General features: G+C 47.8%; 1 protein-coding gene across 1 annotated transcript; it reads left to right on the top strand.

Annotated features, from left to right (window-relative positions):
* Window positions 1-344: 344 nt before the first annotated feature.
* On the top strand, window positions 345-969 carry LOC102123333 (X antigen family member 1-like). Its single transcript, XM_065518687.1, has 2 exons — window positions 345-508; window positions 818-969. Exons 1-2 carry the CDS (start codon window positions 360-362, stop codon window positions 912-914), a joined length of 246 nt encoding a protein of 81 aa, XP_065374759.1. The 5' UTR covers window positions 345-359; the 3' UTR covers window positions 915-969.
* The last annotated feature ends 13,456 nt before the right edge of the window (window positions 970-14,425 follow it).

Here is a 14,425-nt window from a genome sequence, read left to right as displayed (position 1 = left end):
CGGCTCACTGCAGCCTCCATCTCCCGGTTTCAAGCCTCAGCCTCAGCCTCCTGAGTAGCTGGGCTTACAAGTGTGTGCCACCACGGCCCAGCTAATTGTGTTTTTCATAGAAACGGGGCCAGGCGCAGTGGCTCACGTCTGTAATCCCAGCATTTTGGGAGGCTGAGGTGGGCAGATCACCTGAGGTGGGGAGTTTGAGACCAGCCTGACCAACATGGAGACACCGTCTCTACTAAAAATACAAAAAAATTAGAGTGTGGGGAACGCCGCGGACCTGTGAGTGGGCAACTCCGGTCCCTGAGGTCTGGATTCTTTCTTTCCTACTGAGACACAGCGGAGCCAATCCCAGGAGCCCAGTAATGGAGAGGCCCAAGAAGAACAACCAGCAGCTGAAAGTCGGGATCCTACACCTGTTCAGGAGACAGAAGAAGATCAGGATAGAGCTGAGATCCAAGTGCGTGACATGGAAGGTGATCTGCAAGAGCTGCGTCAGTCAAAGACCGGGGTTAAATCTGGATTTGGCGGTGGCTCAAGCCTGTAATCCCAGCACTTTGGGAGGCCGAGACGGGCGGATCACGAGGTCAGGAGATCGAGACCATCCTGGCTAACACGGTGAAACCCCGTCTCTACTAAAAAATACAAAAAACTAGCCGGGCGAGGTGGCGGGCGCCTGTAGTCCCAGCTACTCGGGAGGCTGAGGCAGGAGAATGGCGTAAATCCGGGAGGCGGAGCTTGCAGTGATCTGAGATCCGGCCACTGCACTCCAGCCCGGACGACAGAGCCAGACTCCGTCTCAAAAAAAAAAAAAAAAAAAAAAAAATCTGGATTTGGGTGCTGGCCTCAAGGTGAAGATTATACCCAAGGAAGAACACTGTAAAATGCCAGAAACAGGTGAAGGACAACCACAAGTTTAAATGAAGACAAGCTGAAATGACGCAAACTGGTTTTATATTAGATATTTGACTTAAACTATCTCAATAAAGTTTTGCAGCTTTCACCAAAAAAAAAAAAAAAAAAAAAAAATTAGCCAGGCATAGTAGTGTATGCCTGTAATCCCAGCTACTTGGGAGACTGAGGCAGGAGAATTGCTGGAAACTCGGAGCCGGAGGTTGCAGTGAGCCGAGATCATGCCACTGCACTCCAGCCTGGGCAACAGAGCAAGACTCTGTTTCAAAAAAAATATAGAGACGGAGTTTTGCTCTGTTGGCCAGGCTGGTCTTGAACTCCTGGCCTCAAGTGATCCTCCCACCTCAGCCTCCCAAAGTGTCTGAAGTCACCACGCCCAGCCTCCCTCATTTTCTTATACTCCAATTTTTCTCTCTCCTTCACCTTCTTCTGAGTTCAGCTATTTCCCAGCTATTTGTTAGGGAACGTTTTTTCTTTTTCTTTTTCTTTTTTTTTTTGTTTTCTGTTTTTGAGAGTGAGTCTCATTCTGTTGTCCAGGCTGGAGTGCAGTGGTGTGATCTTGGTTCACTGCAGCCTCCACCTCCTGGGTTCAAGTGATTCTCATGCCTCAGCCTCCCCAGTAGCTGAGATTACAGGTGCCTGCCACCACATCTGGCTAATTTTTATATTTTTAGTAGAGATGGAGTTTACCATGTTGCCCAGGTTGGTCTCGAACCCCTGATCTCAGGTGATCCACCCGCCTTGGTCTCCCAAAGTGCTAGGATTACAGGCGTGAGCCACCGTGCCCGGCTGGTGAACGTTTTTTCTTTCCACTAGATAAAGCCACCCTTTCAAATCTCTTCTTCTCTATGGCCAATTGCATTTCAGTCTCTCTGTTAGAAATTCAAATTACCCAATATTAATTTGAGTGCCCACTATGGACAAAACATAAAGACATAAAGGCTGGAAAGATTAGTAACGTTTTGTTCCTGCTCTCAAAGCAGACCACTGAGGCTGGACCCAGTGGCTCAAACCTACAATCCCAGCACTTTCAGGGGCCAAGATGAGAAGATTGCTTGAGCCCAGGAATTCAAGACCAGCCTGGGCAACAAAGCAAACCCTGTCTGTACAAAAATTTTAAAAATTAGCCAGGCATGGTGGCACATGCCTGTGGCCCCAGCTACTCAAGAGACTAAGGCAGGAGGATCACTTGAGCCCAGGAGGGCAAGGTTACAGTGAGCTGTGATCACGCCACTGTACTCCAGCCTGGATGACAGAGTGAGACCATCTCAAAAAAAAAAAAAAAGTGGACCATCTAACCTAGTGGCACAAGTCACTGTGATGTAAGTCAGCATGTATGATGTATATCATTAAAAATAAAACATTTCAAAAAAAGGCTGGGCGAGGTGGCTCACACCCGTAATCCCAGCACTTTGGAAGGCCGAGGCGGGTGGATCAGCTGAGGTTGGGACTTTGAGACTAGCCTGACCAACATAGAGAAACCCTGTCTCTATTAAAAATAGAAAATTAGCTGGGCGTGGTGGCACATGCCTGTAATCCCAGCTATTCAGGAAGCTGAGGCAGGAGAATCACTTGAACAGGTAGGCGGAGGTTGCGGTGAGCCGAGATCGCGCCATTGCACTCCAGCATAGGCAACAAGAGCAAAATTCCGTCTAAAAAAATAAAAAAGTAACAAAACAAAACAAACCACTAGGAAAGCAGGAAGAGATTAATTACAATTGTGGGGAGTTCTTATTTTAGTTGGGTCTTGCGAAGGGTGAATACACCACAAAAGGTGAAGGAAGAGACACGTGCCTCAGGAATTGGATTGGACCGGAAAGTCCTTTGGGGGTGGGAAGGTTTCATTTGAACTACCTCCATAACCTAGGCAAGGGTCTATCTCAAGAGAGACCTCAGGACCCCTCTAAAGGCTGAGAAATTCAGAGCTACATGTAGGTAGTTTTCCTGGAAAGGAAAACCTAGATGTGTTAGAAAAGAAATTCATGTACCTATGCACATGGTGCTGTTGAATGTGTGTGTGTGTGTGGTTTTTTTTTTGTTTGTTTGTTTGAGACAGAGTCTTACTCTGTCACCCAGGCTGGAGTGCAGTAGTGCAATCTCGGTTCACTGCAACCTCTGCCTCCCAGGTTCAAGCGATTCTCCCACATCAGCCTCCTGAGTAGCTGAGATTACAGGTGTGCGCCACCATGCCCCACTAATTTGGTATTTTCTGTAGAGCCAGGGTTTCGCCATGTTTCCCAGGCTTGTCTTGAACTCTTGGGCTCAGGCTATCTGTTCACCTCAGCCTCCCAAAGTGCTGGGATTGTAGGAGTGAGCCACCGCTCCCGGCCCATATCTTAGTTTGGGGTAGATCAGAGAGGGCCTCCCAGAAATGGTGACATCTAAGTTCACACTTACAGGATAAGGTGAAATTGGCCAGGTAAAGAGAAGCAGAGGACTACCCAGGGCAGGATGGAAACAGGACGCACATGGGATGGGCAGCTGGCAGGCCTGCAGGGTCACAAACAGCAAGGAGCACAGTAACTGAGGGTTCACATTGGAAAGAAAAAGGGACAGAGCTGAGAGAGGTAAGGGTAAGGAACTTTCAGGGGTGTCAGTGTGTGTGGGGGTAGGTAACAGAAGGTAAAAAGCTTTTTTTTTTGAGATGGAGTCTCACTCTGTTGCCCAGGCTGGAGTGCAGTGGCATGATCTCAGCTCCACTGCAACCTCCACCCGCTGACTTCAAGCAATTCTCTGCCTCAGCCTCCTGAGTAGCTGGGATTACAGGCGCGTGCCACCATGTCCAGCTAATTTTTGAATTTTTAGTAGAGATGGGGTTTCACCATGTTGGTCAGGCTGATCTCGAACTCCTGACCTTGTGATCTGCCTGCCTTGGCCTCCCAAAGTGCTGGGATTACAGGCGTGAGCTACTGCACCCAGTCCTGTTTGGAGTATATTTCCTGAGGAAAGTGGGGAGCTATGAAACTACTGGAGGTTTCATAACTAAAATCCACATGACTTGATAAATTCACGTCACAGGAGGCTTAAGGTACATACCAAAGAGGCAGGATTGGCCACATAATTTGTGGGATCCAGTGCAAAAGGAAATTTTGAGGCCTATTTTTGAAAAAGTATTAAGAATTTCAAGATGGCAACAGTAGGACATTAAATGAAGCATGCAGTCCTTCTAAGCACAGGTCTCTAGCAAGTTCCACTGTCCAGGGTCCCACTGCTCAGGTTTCACTGCTCCGGTCACACATCCAGATTTTCCAGGTCACAGTGCCCAGGCCCCACTGCTCAGGTCACTCTGCCCAGGTCGCACTGCCCAGCTCACATCACCCATATCACACAGCTCAGGTCACACATCCAGGTCACACATCCAGATTATCCAGGTCCCACTGCTCAGGTCCCACTACCCAGGTCACACTGCCCAGTTCACACCACCCAGATCACACAGCTCAGGTCACACATCCAGGTCACACATCCAGATTATCCAGGTCCCAGTGCCCAGCTCACACTGCTCAGGTCACAAGTCTAGGTCACTTTGCCCAGGTCCCACTGCTCAGGTCACACTGCCCATGAAGTTGGCCCTGGAGATAGGCTTCATATCTCTGTTAGAACTTAAAAATAAAACTAAACAGAAATAAATATATATATGATACAGGGTCTGGCTCTGTTGCCCAGGTTGGAGTACAGCGGTGCAATCACAGCCCACTACAACCTCTGCCTACCGGGCTCAAGTAATTCTCTCACCTCAGCCTCCAGACTATCTGGGACTACAAACACGTGCCACCACGCCTGGCAAGTTTTTGTGAGTTATTTGATAGAGACAGGGTTTCACCATATTGCCCAGGCTGGTAAACAAAAGAAAATTTTGTGAGCTCTCTCATTTTTGTCAGAACACAGGTTGGAACTGCTTCCCGGAGGCCATGATAATTGTGAGTTTCATAGGAGTGAGAGGAGGAAAATAAGTAGTATGCCAGATGATTCATTAAAGAATCTGGCTCTTGTCCAGGGTCAGGCCTGTGAAGGTCAGAATGTGGAGCTGGTTCCAGTCCTGAATTGCAGCCAAGGTGGAAGTCAAGAATTATGATTGATACGTTCTCAGAGATCTATGTAATTAATCACATATTTATTAAAGCACATTTGGGGTTTGGCCAGGTTCTGGACTGGGGTTGTGAGACAGAGTACATTAAGACAAAATCCCTGCCTCCGAGAAACTCAAAATAACAATGTTCCCAAAAAGGGGTCCCAAATCCAGAACCCAAGAGAGGGTTTTTGGATCTCGCACAAGAAATAACTCAAGGCAAGTTCATAAAGTAAAGTGAAAGCAAGTTTATTAAGAAAGTAAAGGAGGGCCAGGTGCAGTGGCTCATGCCTGTAACCCCAGCACTTGGGACGCCAAAGTGGGCGGATCACTTGAGGCCAGGAGTTGGAGAACAGCCTGGCTCACATGATGAAACCCAGTCTCTAAAAAAAAGTAGCCAGGTGTGGTGGCATGTGCCTGTAATCCCAGCTACTCAGGAGGCTGAGGCAGAAGAATCGCTTGAACGCAGGAGGCAGAGGCTGCAGTGAGCCGAGATCGACGAGAGACTCCGTTTCCGCCCCCTCCAAAAAAAGGAATAAAATAAAGAAATAAAGGAATAAAGAATGGCTACTCTATAGGCAGAGTGGCGGCGTGACTGCTCCACTAAGGATACTTATAGTTATTTCTTGATTATATGCTAAACAAGAAGTGGATTATTCATGAGTTTTCCAGGAAGGGGGTGGGCAAGTCCCGGAACTGAAGGTTCCTCCCCACCATTTTAGACAATGTAAGTTAACTTCCTGACATTGCCATGGCCTTTGTAAACTGTCATGGTGTTGGTGGGAGTGTCTTTTAGCATGCTAATATATTATGATTAGCGTATAAGGAGCAGTGAGGATGATCAGAGGTCACTTTTGTCGCCATCTTGGTTTTGATTGGATTTGGCTGCCTTCTTTACTGCAACCTATTTTATTAGCAAGGTCTTTATGACCTGCACCTTGTCCTGACCTTCTATCTCATCCAGTGACTTAGAATGCCTAGCCTCCAGGGAATGCAGTCCAGTAGTTCTCAGCCTCATTTTACCTAGCCCCTATTCAAGATGGAGCCACTGTGGCTCCAACGTCTCTGACAATAAGAGACAAAGGGGCCGGGCGCGGTGGCTCAAGCCTGTAATCCCAGCACTTTGGGAGGCCAAGACGGGCGGATCACGAGGTCAGGAGATCGAGACCATCCTGGCTGACACGGTGAAACCCCGTCTCTACTAAAAAAAATACAAAAACTTAGCCGGGCGAGGTGGCGGGCGCCTGTAGTCCCAGCTACTCGGGAGGCTAAGGCAGGAGAATGGCGTAAACCCGGGAGGCGGAGCTTGCAGTGAGCTGAGATCCGGCCAGTGCACTCCAGCCTGGGCGACAGAGCGAGACTCCGTCTCAAAAAAAAAAAAAAAAAAAAAAAAAAAAAAAAAAGAGACAAAGATGGGCAGATGCAGTCATTAGTGGTAGATTTGTGCAGCTAACAGTAAAAACAAACAAAAAACAGTATTCTGATTAATGGTGATATTATTGTTGTAACCAAGCGAGTTATAGGGAGAACGCCACACTCTGAGACTAACTCAGGAGTCCTTTATTGCCGGCCACCAAGAGACGGCTAGAGCTCGAAATTCTCTCAGTCCCGAAGAAGGGACTAGATTTCTTTTTATACCTTGTCCTAAATAGGGGACGGGAAGTCTAGCTAAAGAAATTTTTTTACAGAAGCAGAACAGGCAAAAGGTTAAAAGATGAATTGTTACAGAAACAGTTACAGGAAAATAAACAGTCCCAAGTTCAGGGGCTTAAATTATCACAAAGTAATAAACGCAGGGGCTTTGGGTACCATCAACCGAGGGCATGTCCCAGGAGCTGCTGGTACAGCTTGCCTCAGTATCTTAAATAAGCGCATTCCTGGATGTGCTTGGAGTCAGCTTGCAACAGTTATATCCTTTAGGGAGGGTGACAAGGGGCTGCAAGCGAAGAAACCAAAATGGAGTCTGTCCGGCTCTCTCAGTTAAGAGAGAGTCAATCAGGTTAAAACAAGGTAGGGTATCAATTTATGGCATCAATGTTTAAAATTTGGAATGCAATCAAATATATCTGTATCGGTCACAGTCCAGTCAGGAAAACAACCATTCTAGATATTTCAAAAAGAGGCAATACAATACGGGGAATTGTTTGCTGTAATAAAATATTTTACAAGTGTCATCTTGACCGAGTTTTGAAGCCATGGCTAACAATTCGGAATTCCCTGTCACAGGCAGTTTGCTAAGGCCTCACCCCAACTACTTCCCTTATCACGCCTGGGTTACAATATGCACAGATTCAGGGCCAGAGACCCCGGGTACTTTTCAGCTCAGGAATGGCCTTTTCTTGTTTGGTCACAGAATTGTCAAAATACCCAAACCCCAGGAAGCCCTAAAACCTCCTTTGCATTACAAAAGCCACCTCAGACACTTTCAGCTTGCTGTTACTCTTCCTGGTGCAACTCCCGTGTGGCCCTGTGTGGCAGCCTTCTCTCCTTTGGAGAAGTAACAGAGAGTTCTGCCTTTCACCCAGCCCAGCATCACTGTGTCCTGTCTCACCAACGGAGACCCCTTCAGGCTTTTCTGAAGATTGTGTCAAAGGTGGAGAAGGAAGGTCCTGCCCCTCCCAAAGCCCAGGGTAAGGCAAAGGCCTTGAAGGCGAAGAAGGCAGTGCTGAAAGGCATCCACAGCCACAGCGAAAAAGAAGATCCTCAAGTCACCCAGCTTCTAGCAGCCCAAGACACTGCAGCTCCTGAGGCAGCCCAAGTCTCCTCGGCAGAGCATGCCCAGCGGAAACCAGCTTGACCACTGCACCGTCAGCATGTTCCACGGGCCCCCTTAGTCTGCCCAGAAGATGGAAGACAACAGCACACTGTGTTATTGTGAGTGTTAAAGCCTGCGTTGCGGCTCAGAAAACAATATACCCAGCCTGCGTGGTGGCTTGAGCCTGTAATCCCAGCACTTTCGGAGGCCCAGGCGGGCAGATCGCTTAAGCTCAGGAGTTGGAGCCCTGCCTGGGCAATATAGTAAGAACCCCATTTCTACAAAAAATACAAATTAAAAAAAAGTTAGCCAGCATAGTGTCGCACTCCTGGAGGCCCAGCTACTCAGGAGGCTGAGGCAAGAGAATTGCTTGAGCCCTGGAGGTCAAGGCTGCAGTGAGCCGCAAATGCGCCACTGCACTCCAGCCTTGATCCCGTCTTTAAAAAAAACAAAAAGTCAGCTAAATATGGGTAGCCGCTACATAATGTGTTCCTAGAAATAAATATGAAACCAGAATGTCCACAAGCTGACACTGTAGAGTTTCTGTTCCCAGAGAGCTTAAAAATCTTTCTAATGACATCTGAACTTTTTTTTTTTTTTTTTTTTGAGACGGAGTCTTGCTCTGTAGCCCGGGCTGGAGTGCAGTGGCCGGATCTCAGCCTCAGCCTCCGGAGTAGCTGGGACTACAGGCACCCGCCACCTCGCCCGGCTAGTTTTTTGTATTTTTAGTAGAGACGGGGTTTCACCATGTTAGCCAGGATGGTCTCGACCTCCTGACCTCGTGATCCGCCCGTCTCGGCCTCCCAAAGTGCTGGGATTACAGGCTTGAGCCACCGCGCCCGGCCTTTTTTTTTTTTTTTTTTTGAGACGGAGTCTGGCTCTGCCGCCCAGGCTGGAGTGCAGTGGCCGGATCTCAGCTCACTGCAAGCTCCGCCTCCCGGGTTCACGCCATTCTCCTGCCTCAGCCTCCCAAGTAGCGGGGACTACAGGCGCCCGCCACCGCGCCCGGCTAGTTTTTTGTATTTTTTAGTAGAGACGGGGTTTCACCGTGTTAGCCAGGATGGTCTCGATCTCCTGATCTCGTGATCCTCCCGTCTCGGCCTCCCAAAGTGCTGGGATTACAGGCTTGAGCCACCGCGCCCGGCCTGAACTTTTTTTTTATTTTTTTTTTTGAGATGGAGTCTGGCTCTGTTGCCCAAGCTGGAGTGCAGTAGGGTGATCTCGGCTCACTGCAACCTCCATCTCCCAGGTTCAAGTGATTCTCCTGCCTCAGCCTCCAGGAGTAACTGGGACTACAGGCACGCACCACCATGCCTGACTAATTTTTGTATTTTTAGTAGAGATAAGGTTTCATCATATTGGCCAGGCTGTTCTTGAACTCATGACCTCAGGTGATCCACCCGCCTCGGCCTCCCAAAGTGCTGGGATTATAGGCGTGAGCCACTGTTCCTGACCTGTTTTTTTTTGTTTTGTTTTGACACAGGATCTTATTCTGTTGCCCAAACTGGAATGCAGTGGTGTGATCACGGCTCGCTGCAGCCTTCACCTCCTGGGCTCAAGTGATCCTCCTGCCTCAGGCTCCTGAGTAGCTGGAACAACAGGCACGCACCTAGGGTACTGCAAGTTTCTTTTCTTTTTTTTTTTTTTTTTTTTTTTTTGAGACAGAGTCTCGCTGTGTCTCCCAGGCTGGAGTGCAGTGGCGTGATCTCCGCTCACTGCAAGCTCCGCCTCCCGGGTTCACGCCATTCTCCCGCCTCAGCCTCCCAAGTAGCTGAGACTACAGGCGCCCGCCACCACGCCCGGCTAGTTTTTTGTATTTTTAGTAGAGACGGGGTTTCACCATGTTAGCCAGGACAGTCTCGATCTCCTGACCTCGTGATCCACCCGCCTCGGCCTCCCAAAGTGCTGGGATTACAGGCTTGAGCCACCGCGCCCGGCCTCTTTTCTTTTTTGAGATGGAGTTTCGCTCTTGTTACCCAGGCTGGAGTGCAATGGCGCAATCTCAGCTCACCGCAACCTCCACCTCCTAGGTTCAAGTGATTCTCCTGCGTCAGCCTCCCAAGTGGCTGGGATTACAGGCATATGCCACCACGGCCGGCTAATTTTTAGTAGAGACGGGGTTTCTCCATGTTGGTCAGGCTGGTCTTGAACTCCCAACCTCAGATGATCCACCTGCCTCAGCCTCCCAAAGTACTGGGATTACAGGCATAAGCCACTGTGCCCGGTCTGTTTTTTTTGTTGTTGTTGTTTGTTTGTTTGTTTTTTTGACACAGGATCTTATTCTGTTGCCCAGGCTGGAATGCAGTGGTGGGATCACAGTTCACTGCAGCCTCCACCTCCTGGGCTCAAGTGATCCTCCTGCCTCAGGCTCCTGGGTAGCTGGAACAACAGGCATGCACCATGGCTACTACAAGTTTCTTCTTTCTTTCTTTCTTTTTTTGTTTGAGACGGAGTCTCGCTCTGCCGCCCAGGCTGGAGGTGCAGTGGCGCGATCTCAGCTCACTGCAAGCTCCGCCTCCCAGGTTCACACCATTCTCCTGCCTCAGCCTCCCGAGTAGGTGGCACTACAGACGCCCACCACCATGCCCAGCTCATTTCACTGTGTTAGCCAAGATAGTCTCGATCTCCTGACCTCGTGATCCGCCCGCCTCAGCCTCCCAAAGTGCTGGGATTACAGACATGAGCCACCACACCCGGCCTCTTTTTTTTTTTTTTTAAGATGAAGTCTTTCTCTTGTCCCCCAGGCTGTAGTGCAATGGCGCCACCTCGGCTCACTGCAACCTCTGCCTCCCAGGTTCAAGTGATTCTCCTGCCTGAGCCTCCTGAGTAGCTGGGATTACAGGTGCATACCACAACACCTGGCTAATTTTTGTATTTTAAGTAGAGACGGGGTTTCACCATGTTGGCCAGGCTGGTCTCGAGCTCCTGACCTCAGGTGATCTGCCTGCCTTGGCCTCCCAAAGTGCTGGGATTACAGGCGTGAGCCAGTGCGCCCAGCCTTTTTTTTTTTTTTTTTTTTACTTATTTTTTTTTAAGACAAGTTTTTAAATTTGCTTCCTTCACAACCGAGCAGAGTCCATTAGCTTAGACTGCCTGGGGAACTCTGACTGAGACAGATACAGCCTCTAGCATGTCCAAGGAATTGTCTCATGTGTTTTAAGTTTATGAGACCTATGTTTCTTATGACTATGACTCATACCAGCACTTTAATTTTCCATTTTCCATCCATGGTTATAAATTAATAAGGGCTCAAATGCAATGAAATATTTAAAGGCTTGTACAAATAGTCCTTAAGAGGGCAGTGCTGCTGAAATCGGCAGTATCAGCAGGTGAGATGGTTCCTATGAGAATGGTTGTCAGCTGAGAGATGAAAGTTCTCATTCAGCAGGAGTAATGTTCTTAAAGACTGTGTGGTAGATTGCATTACTAATCAAGTTCACCAAATAATCTGGCTCCCTCTCTGTGGTGCCTCTGAAAAATATTGAGAATAATATAATTAACAATATTTTTTATTCCATTACTCAGATTTCATCACATCCTAAGATTTTGCCATTTTTGGTGCATAGTTTTTTTTTTTGTTTTTTTTTTTGAAATGGAGTCTTGCTTTGTCACCCAGGCTGGAATTCAATGACTCGATCTGGGCTCACTGCAACCTCCACCTCCCAGATTCAAGCGATTCTCCTGCCTCAGGCTCCCAAGTAGCTGGGATTACAGGCACGTGTCACCATGCGCAGCTAATTTTTGTATTTTTAGTAGAGGTGGGGTTTCACCATGTTGGCCAGACTGGTCTGGAACTCCTGACCTCAGGTGATCTACCCGCCTCAGCCTCCCAAAGTGCTGAGATTACAGGCGTGAGCCACTGTGCCCAGCCTGGTTCACATTCTTTCTAAAGAAATAAAACATTACAGATACAAAGTTCAAGCTCCTGCACATCCATCTTCATCCTCTTCCTCTCCTTTAAAAAGTCTACATTTTACAACTCAGTAAATTAGTCCTTGAAAAGGGTAGAAGCCATCAAAATAAAAATCTCACTTTGAAAAAAATACATTGTTTTCCTTTTCTTTTTGAGACAAGGTCTTACTCTGTCCCGCCTGCTAAAATTCAGTATCATGATCATAGCTCACTGCAGACTTGAACTCCTGGGTTCAAGCAATCCTCCTGCCTTAGCCTCTCCAGTAGCTGGGACTACAGGCATACACCACCATGTCCAACTAATTGCTTTTTGTTTTTTGAGGTAGAGTTTTGCTCTGTCAACCAGGCAGAAGGCTCACTGCAACCTCTGCCTCCTGGGTTCAAGCAATTCTCATTCCTCAGCCTCCCGAGTAGCTGGATTACAGGTGTGCACCACCACGGGCCTAGTTAATTTTTATAGTTTTAGTAGAGATGGGGTTTGGCCAGGCTGGTCTTGAACTTCTGGCCTCAAGTGATCTGCCCACCTGGGCCTCCCAAAGTGCTGGGATTACCGGCATGAGCCACCTCGCCCACTCTGGTTTTTGTATTTTTAGTAGAGATAGGGTTTCACCATGTTGCCCAGACTGGTCTCGAATTCCTGGGCTCAAGTGATCCACCTGCCTTGGCCTCCCAAGGTGCTGAGATTTCGGGCATGAGCCACTGCGCCTGGCCTGAGAAGCATACTTAAAATCAATCAATCAATCAATCAATCAATCAATCACAATTTGTTATATCAACATGTAAATGTCAGACAATCATTGAAAATGTCAGCCAGTCAGAGGAGGGAATTGAGGGAAAGACAGCACAATATTTGATGGCTACATTCTGGGTTTGTTGTTGTTGTTGTTGAGATGGAGTCTCACTCTGTTGCCCAGGTTGAAGTGTAGTGGCACAATCTTGGCTCACTGCAACCTCCGCCTCCTGGGTTCAAGTGATTCTCCTGCCTCAGCCACTGGAGTAGTTGGGATCACAGGTGCATGCCATTATGCTTGGTTAATTTTTTTTTTTTTTTTTTTTGAGACTGAGTCTTGCTCTGTCGCCCAGGCTGGAGTGCAGTGACGCAATCTCAGCTCACTGCAAGCTCTGCCTCCCGGGTTCACGCCGTTCTTCTGCCTCAGCCTCCCGAGTAGCTGGGACTACAGGCGCCTACCACCATGCCTGGCTAATTTTTTTTTTGTATTTTTTTAGTAGAGACAGGGTTTCACTGTGTTAGCCAGGATGGTCTCAATCTCCTGACCTCATGATCCACCCGCCTCGGCCTCCCATAGTGCTGAGAAAACAGGCGTGAGCCACCGCGCCCGGCCACGCCTGATTAATTTTTTTGTGTGTGTGTGTTTGTATTACTTATTTATTTATTTATTTTTGAGATGGAGTCTCACTCTGTTACCCATGTTGGAGTGTAGTGATGTGATCTTGGCTCACTGCAACCTCTGGCTCCCAGGTTCAAGCGATTCTCCTGCCTCAGCTTCGCAAGTAGCTAGGATTACAGGCTTGTGCCACCATCCCAGCTAATTTTTGTATTTTTTTTAGTAGAGACAGGGTTTTGCCATGTTGGCCTGGCTGGTCTTGAACTCCTGGCCTCAAGTGATCCACCCATATCAACGTGGTGGGATGATAAGTGCTGGGATGATAGGCCACCATGAGCCACCGTGCCCTGCCCTCACCTGTTTTTGAAGGCAAGCAGGTTTCCCCACTGTAAAGATGCTCTTTTGATCCTCCCTTACTATACGGTGCTCTTTGAAGGAAGTGACTTTGAGGAGCCCACACCTAAGGAGGGAGGAGTTGTGCTTCCCCTCCTTGAGGATAAAGTATCTACATTAATTATTTGGAATTTTTCTTCATGGGAGATTCCTCTCTTCACCCCCATTGATTCAGTTTTTATTCAATCCTTTATTTATATCAGTAAAGACCTCTGGGTGTTAACATAGTTCCAGTTCCATTTTTGTTTTTGAGATCGAGTCTGGAGTACAGTGCTATGATCTTGGCTCACTGCACCCTCAACCTCCTGGACTCAAGTGTTCCTCCCACCTCAGCCTCCTAAGTAGCTGCGTCCACAAGGGCGCCACCAAGCCAGACTAATTTTTGTATTTTTTGTTAAGACGGATTTCACCATGTTACCCAGGCTGGTCTTGAACTCCTGAGCTCAAGCAATCCTCTGACCTCGGCATCCCAAAGTGCTGGCATTACAAGTGTGAGCCAATGAGCCCTTTATTTAAAAAAAGGTTTTTTTGTTTTCAAATTAAGACAAGCTCTCTTTCTGTCACCTAGGCTGAAATGCAGGATGCAATCACAGCTCACTGTAACCTCAAACTGCTGGGCTCAAGTGATCCTCTCCCAGCCAAGTTCATTTTTAAAAGTGCAGATTTTTCCCCATGGGGAAAACGGGAAAGGCTGCCAAACATTTCCATAAACAAAGTGCCCTCAGCCTTGTTTCAAGCACATCCCGGGAATGTGTTAAATCCTCTGTGTAGCCAGGGACTTGGCACAAGTAAGGAGGGATTGCTTCTTCTAATCTAAAATGACTGACTAGATTAAAATACCCTTGTGAATATTTCTCCTGGGACATGCTTAAACTAATCCCACATTTCAAGAAGGAAACAAAATTTAAACGCGTTGTTTCTCGTTGTTATTTAAATGAACCCATGCAAAAAACAGACAGAAAACCTCCCTTAGACAATAAAAACAACAACAATAACACACACAAACAACGATCATGGATGATTTAGTCCCAGAGAGAGAGAGAGTCC

This window comes from Macaca fascicularis, chromosome 8, assembly GCF_037993035.2.
Source record: "Macaca fascicularis isolate 582-1 chromosome 8, T2T-MFA8v1.1".
NCBI classification, from domain to species: Eukaryota; Metazoa; Chordata; class Mammalia; order Primates; family Cercopithecidae; genus Macaca; species Macaca fascicularis.
Note: the sequence above shows the minus strand (reverse complement) of the source record. Positions and strands in the feature narration are given on the sequence as shown.

Bases quoted from the DNA above. Each gene is read 5' to 3' on its own strand.
- LOC102123333 (XM_065518687.1), top strand. From the start codon at position 360: ATGGAGAGGCCCAAGAAGAACAACCAGCAGCTGAAAGTCGGGATCCTA. The intron at 509-817 runs AAATCTGGATTT...AAAAAAAAAAAA, and splicing joins GTCAGTCAAAGACCGGGGTT to AAATCTGGATTTGGGTGCTG.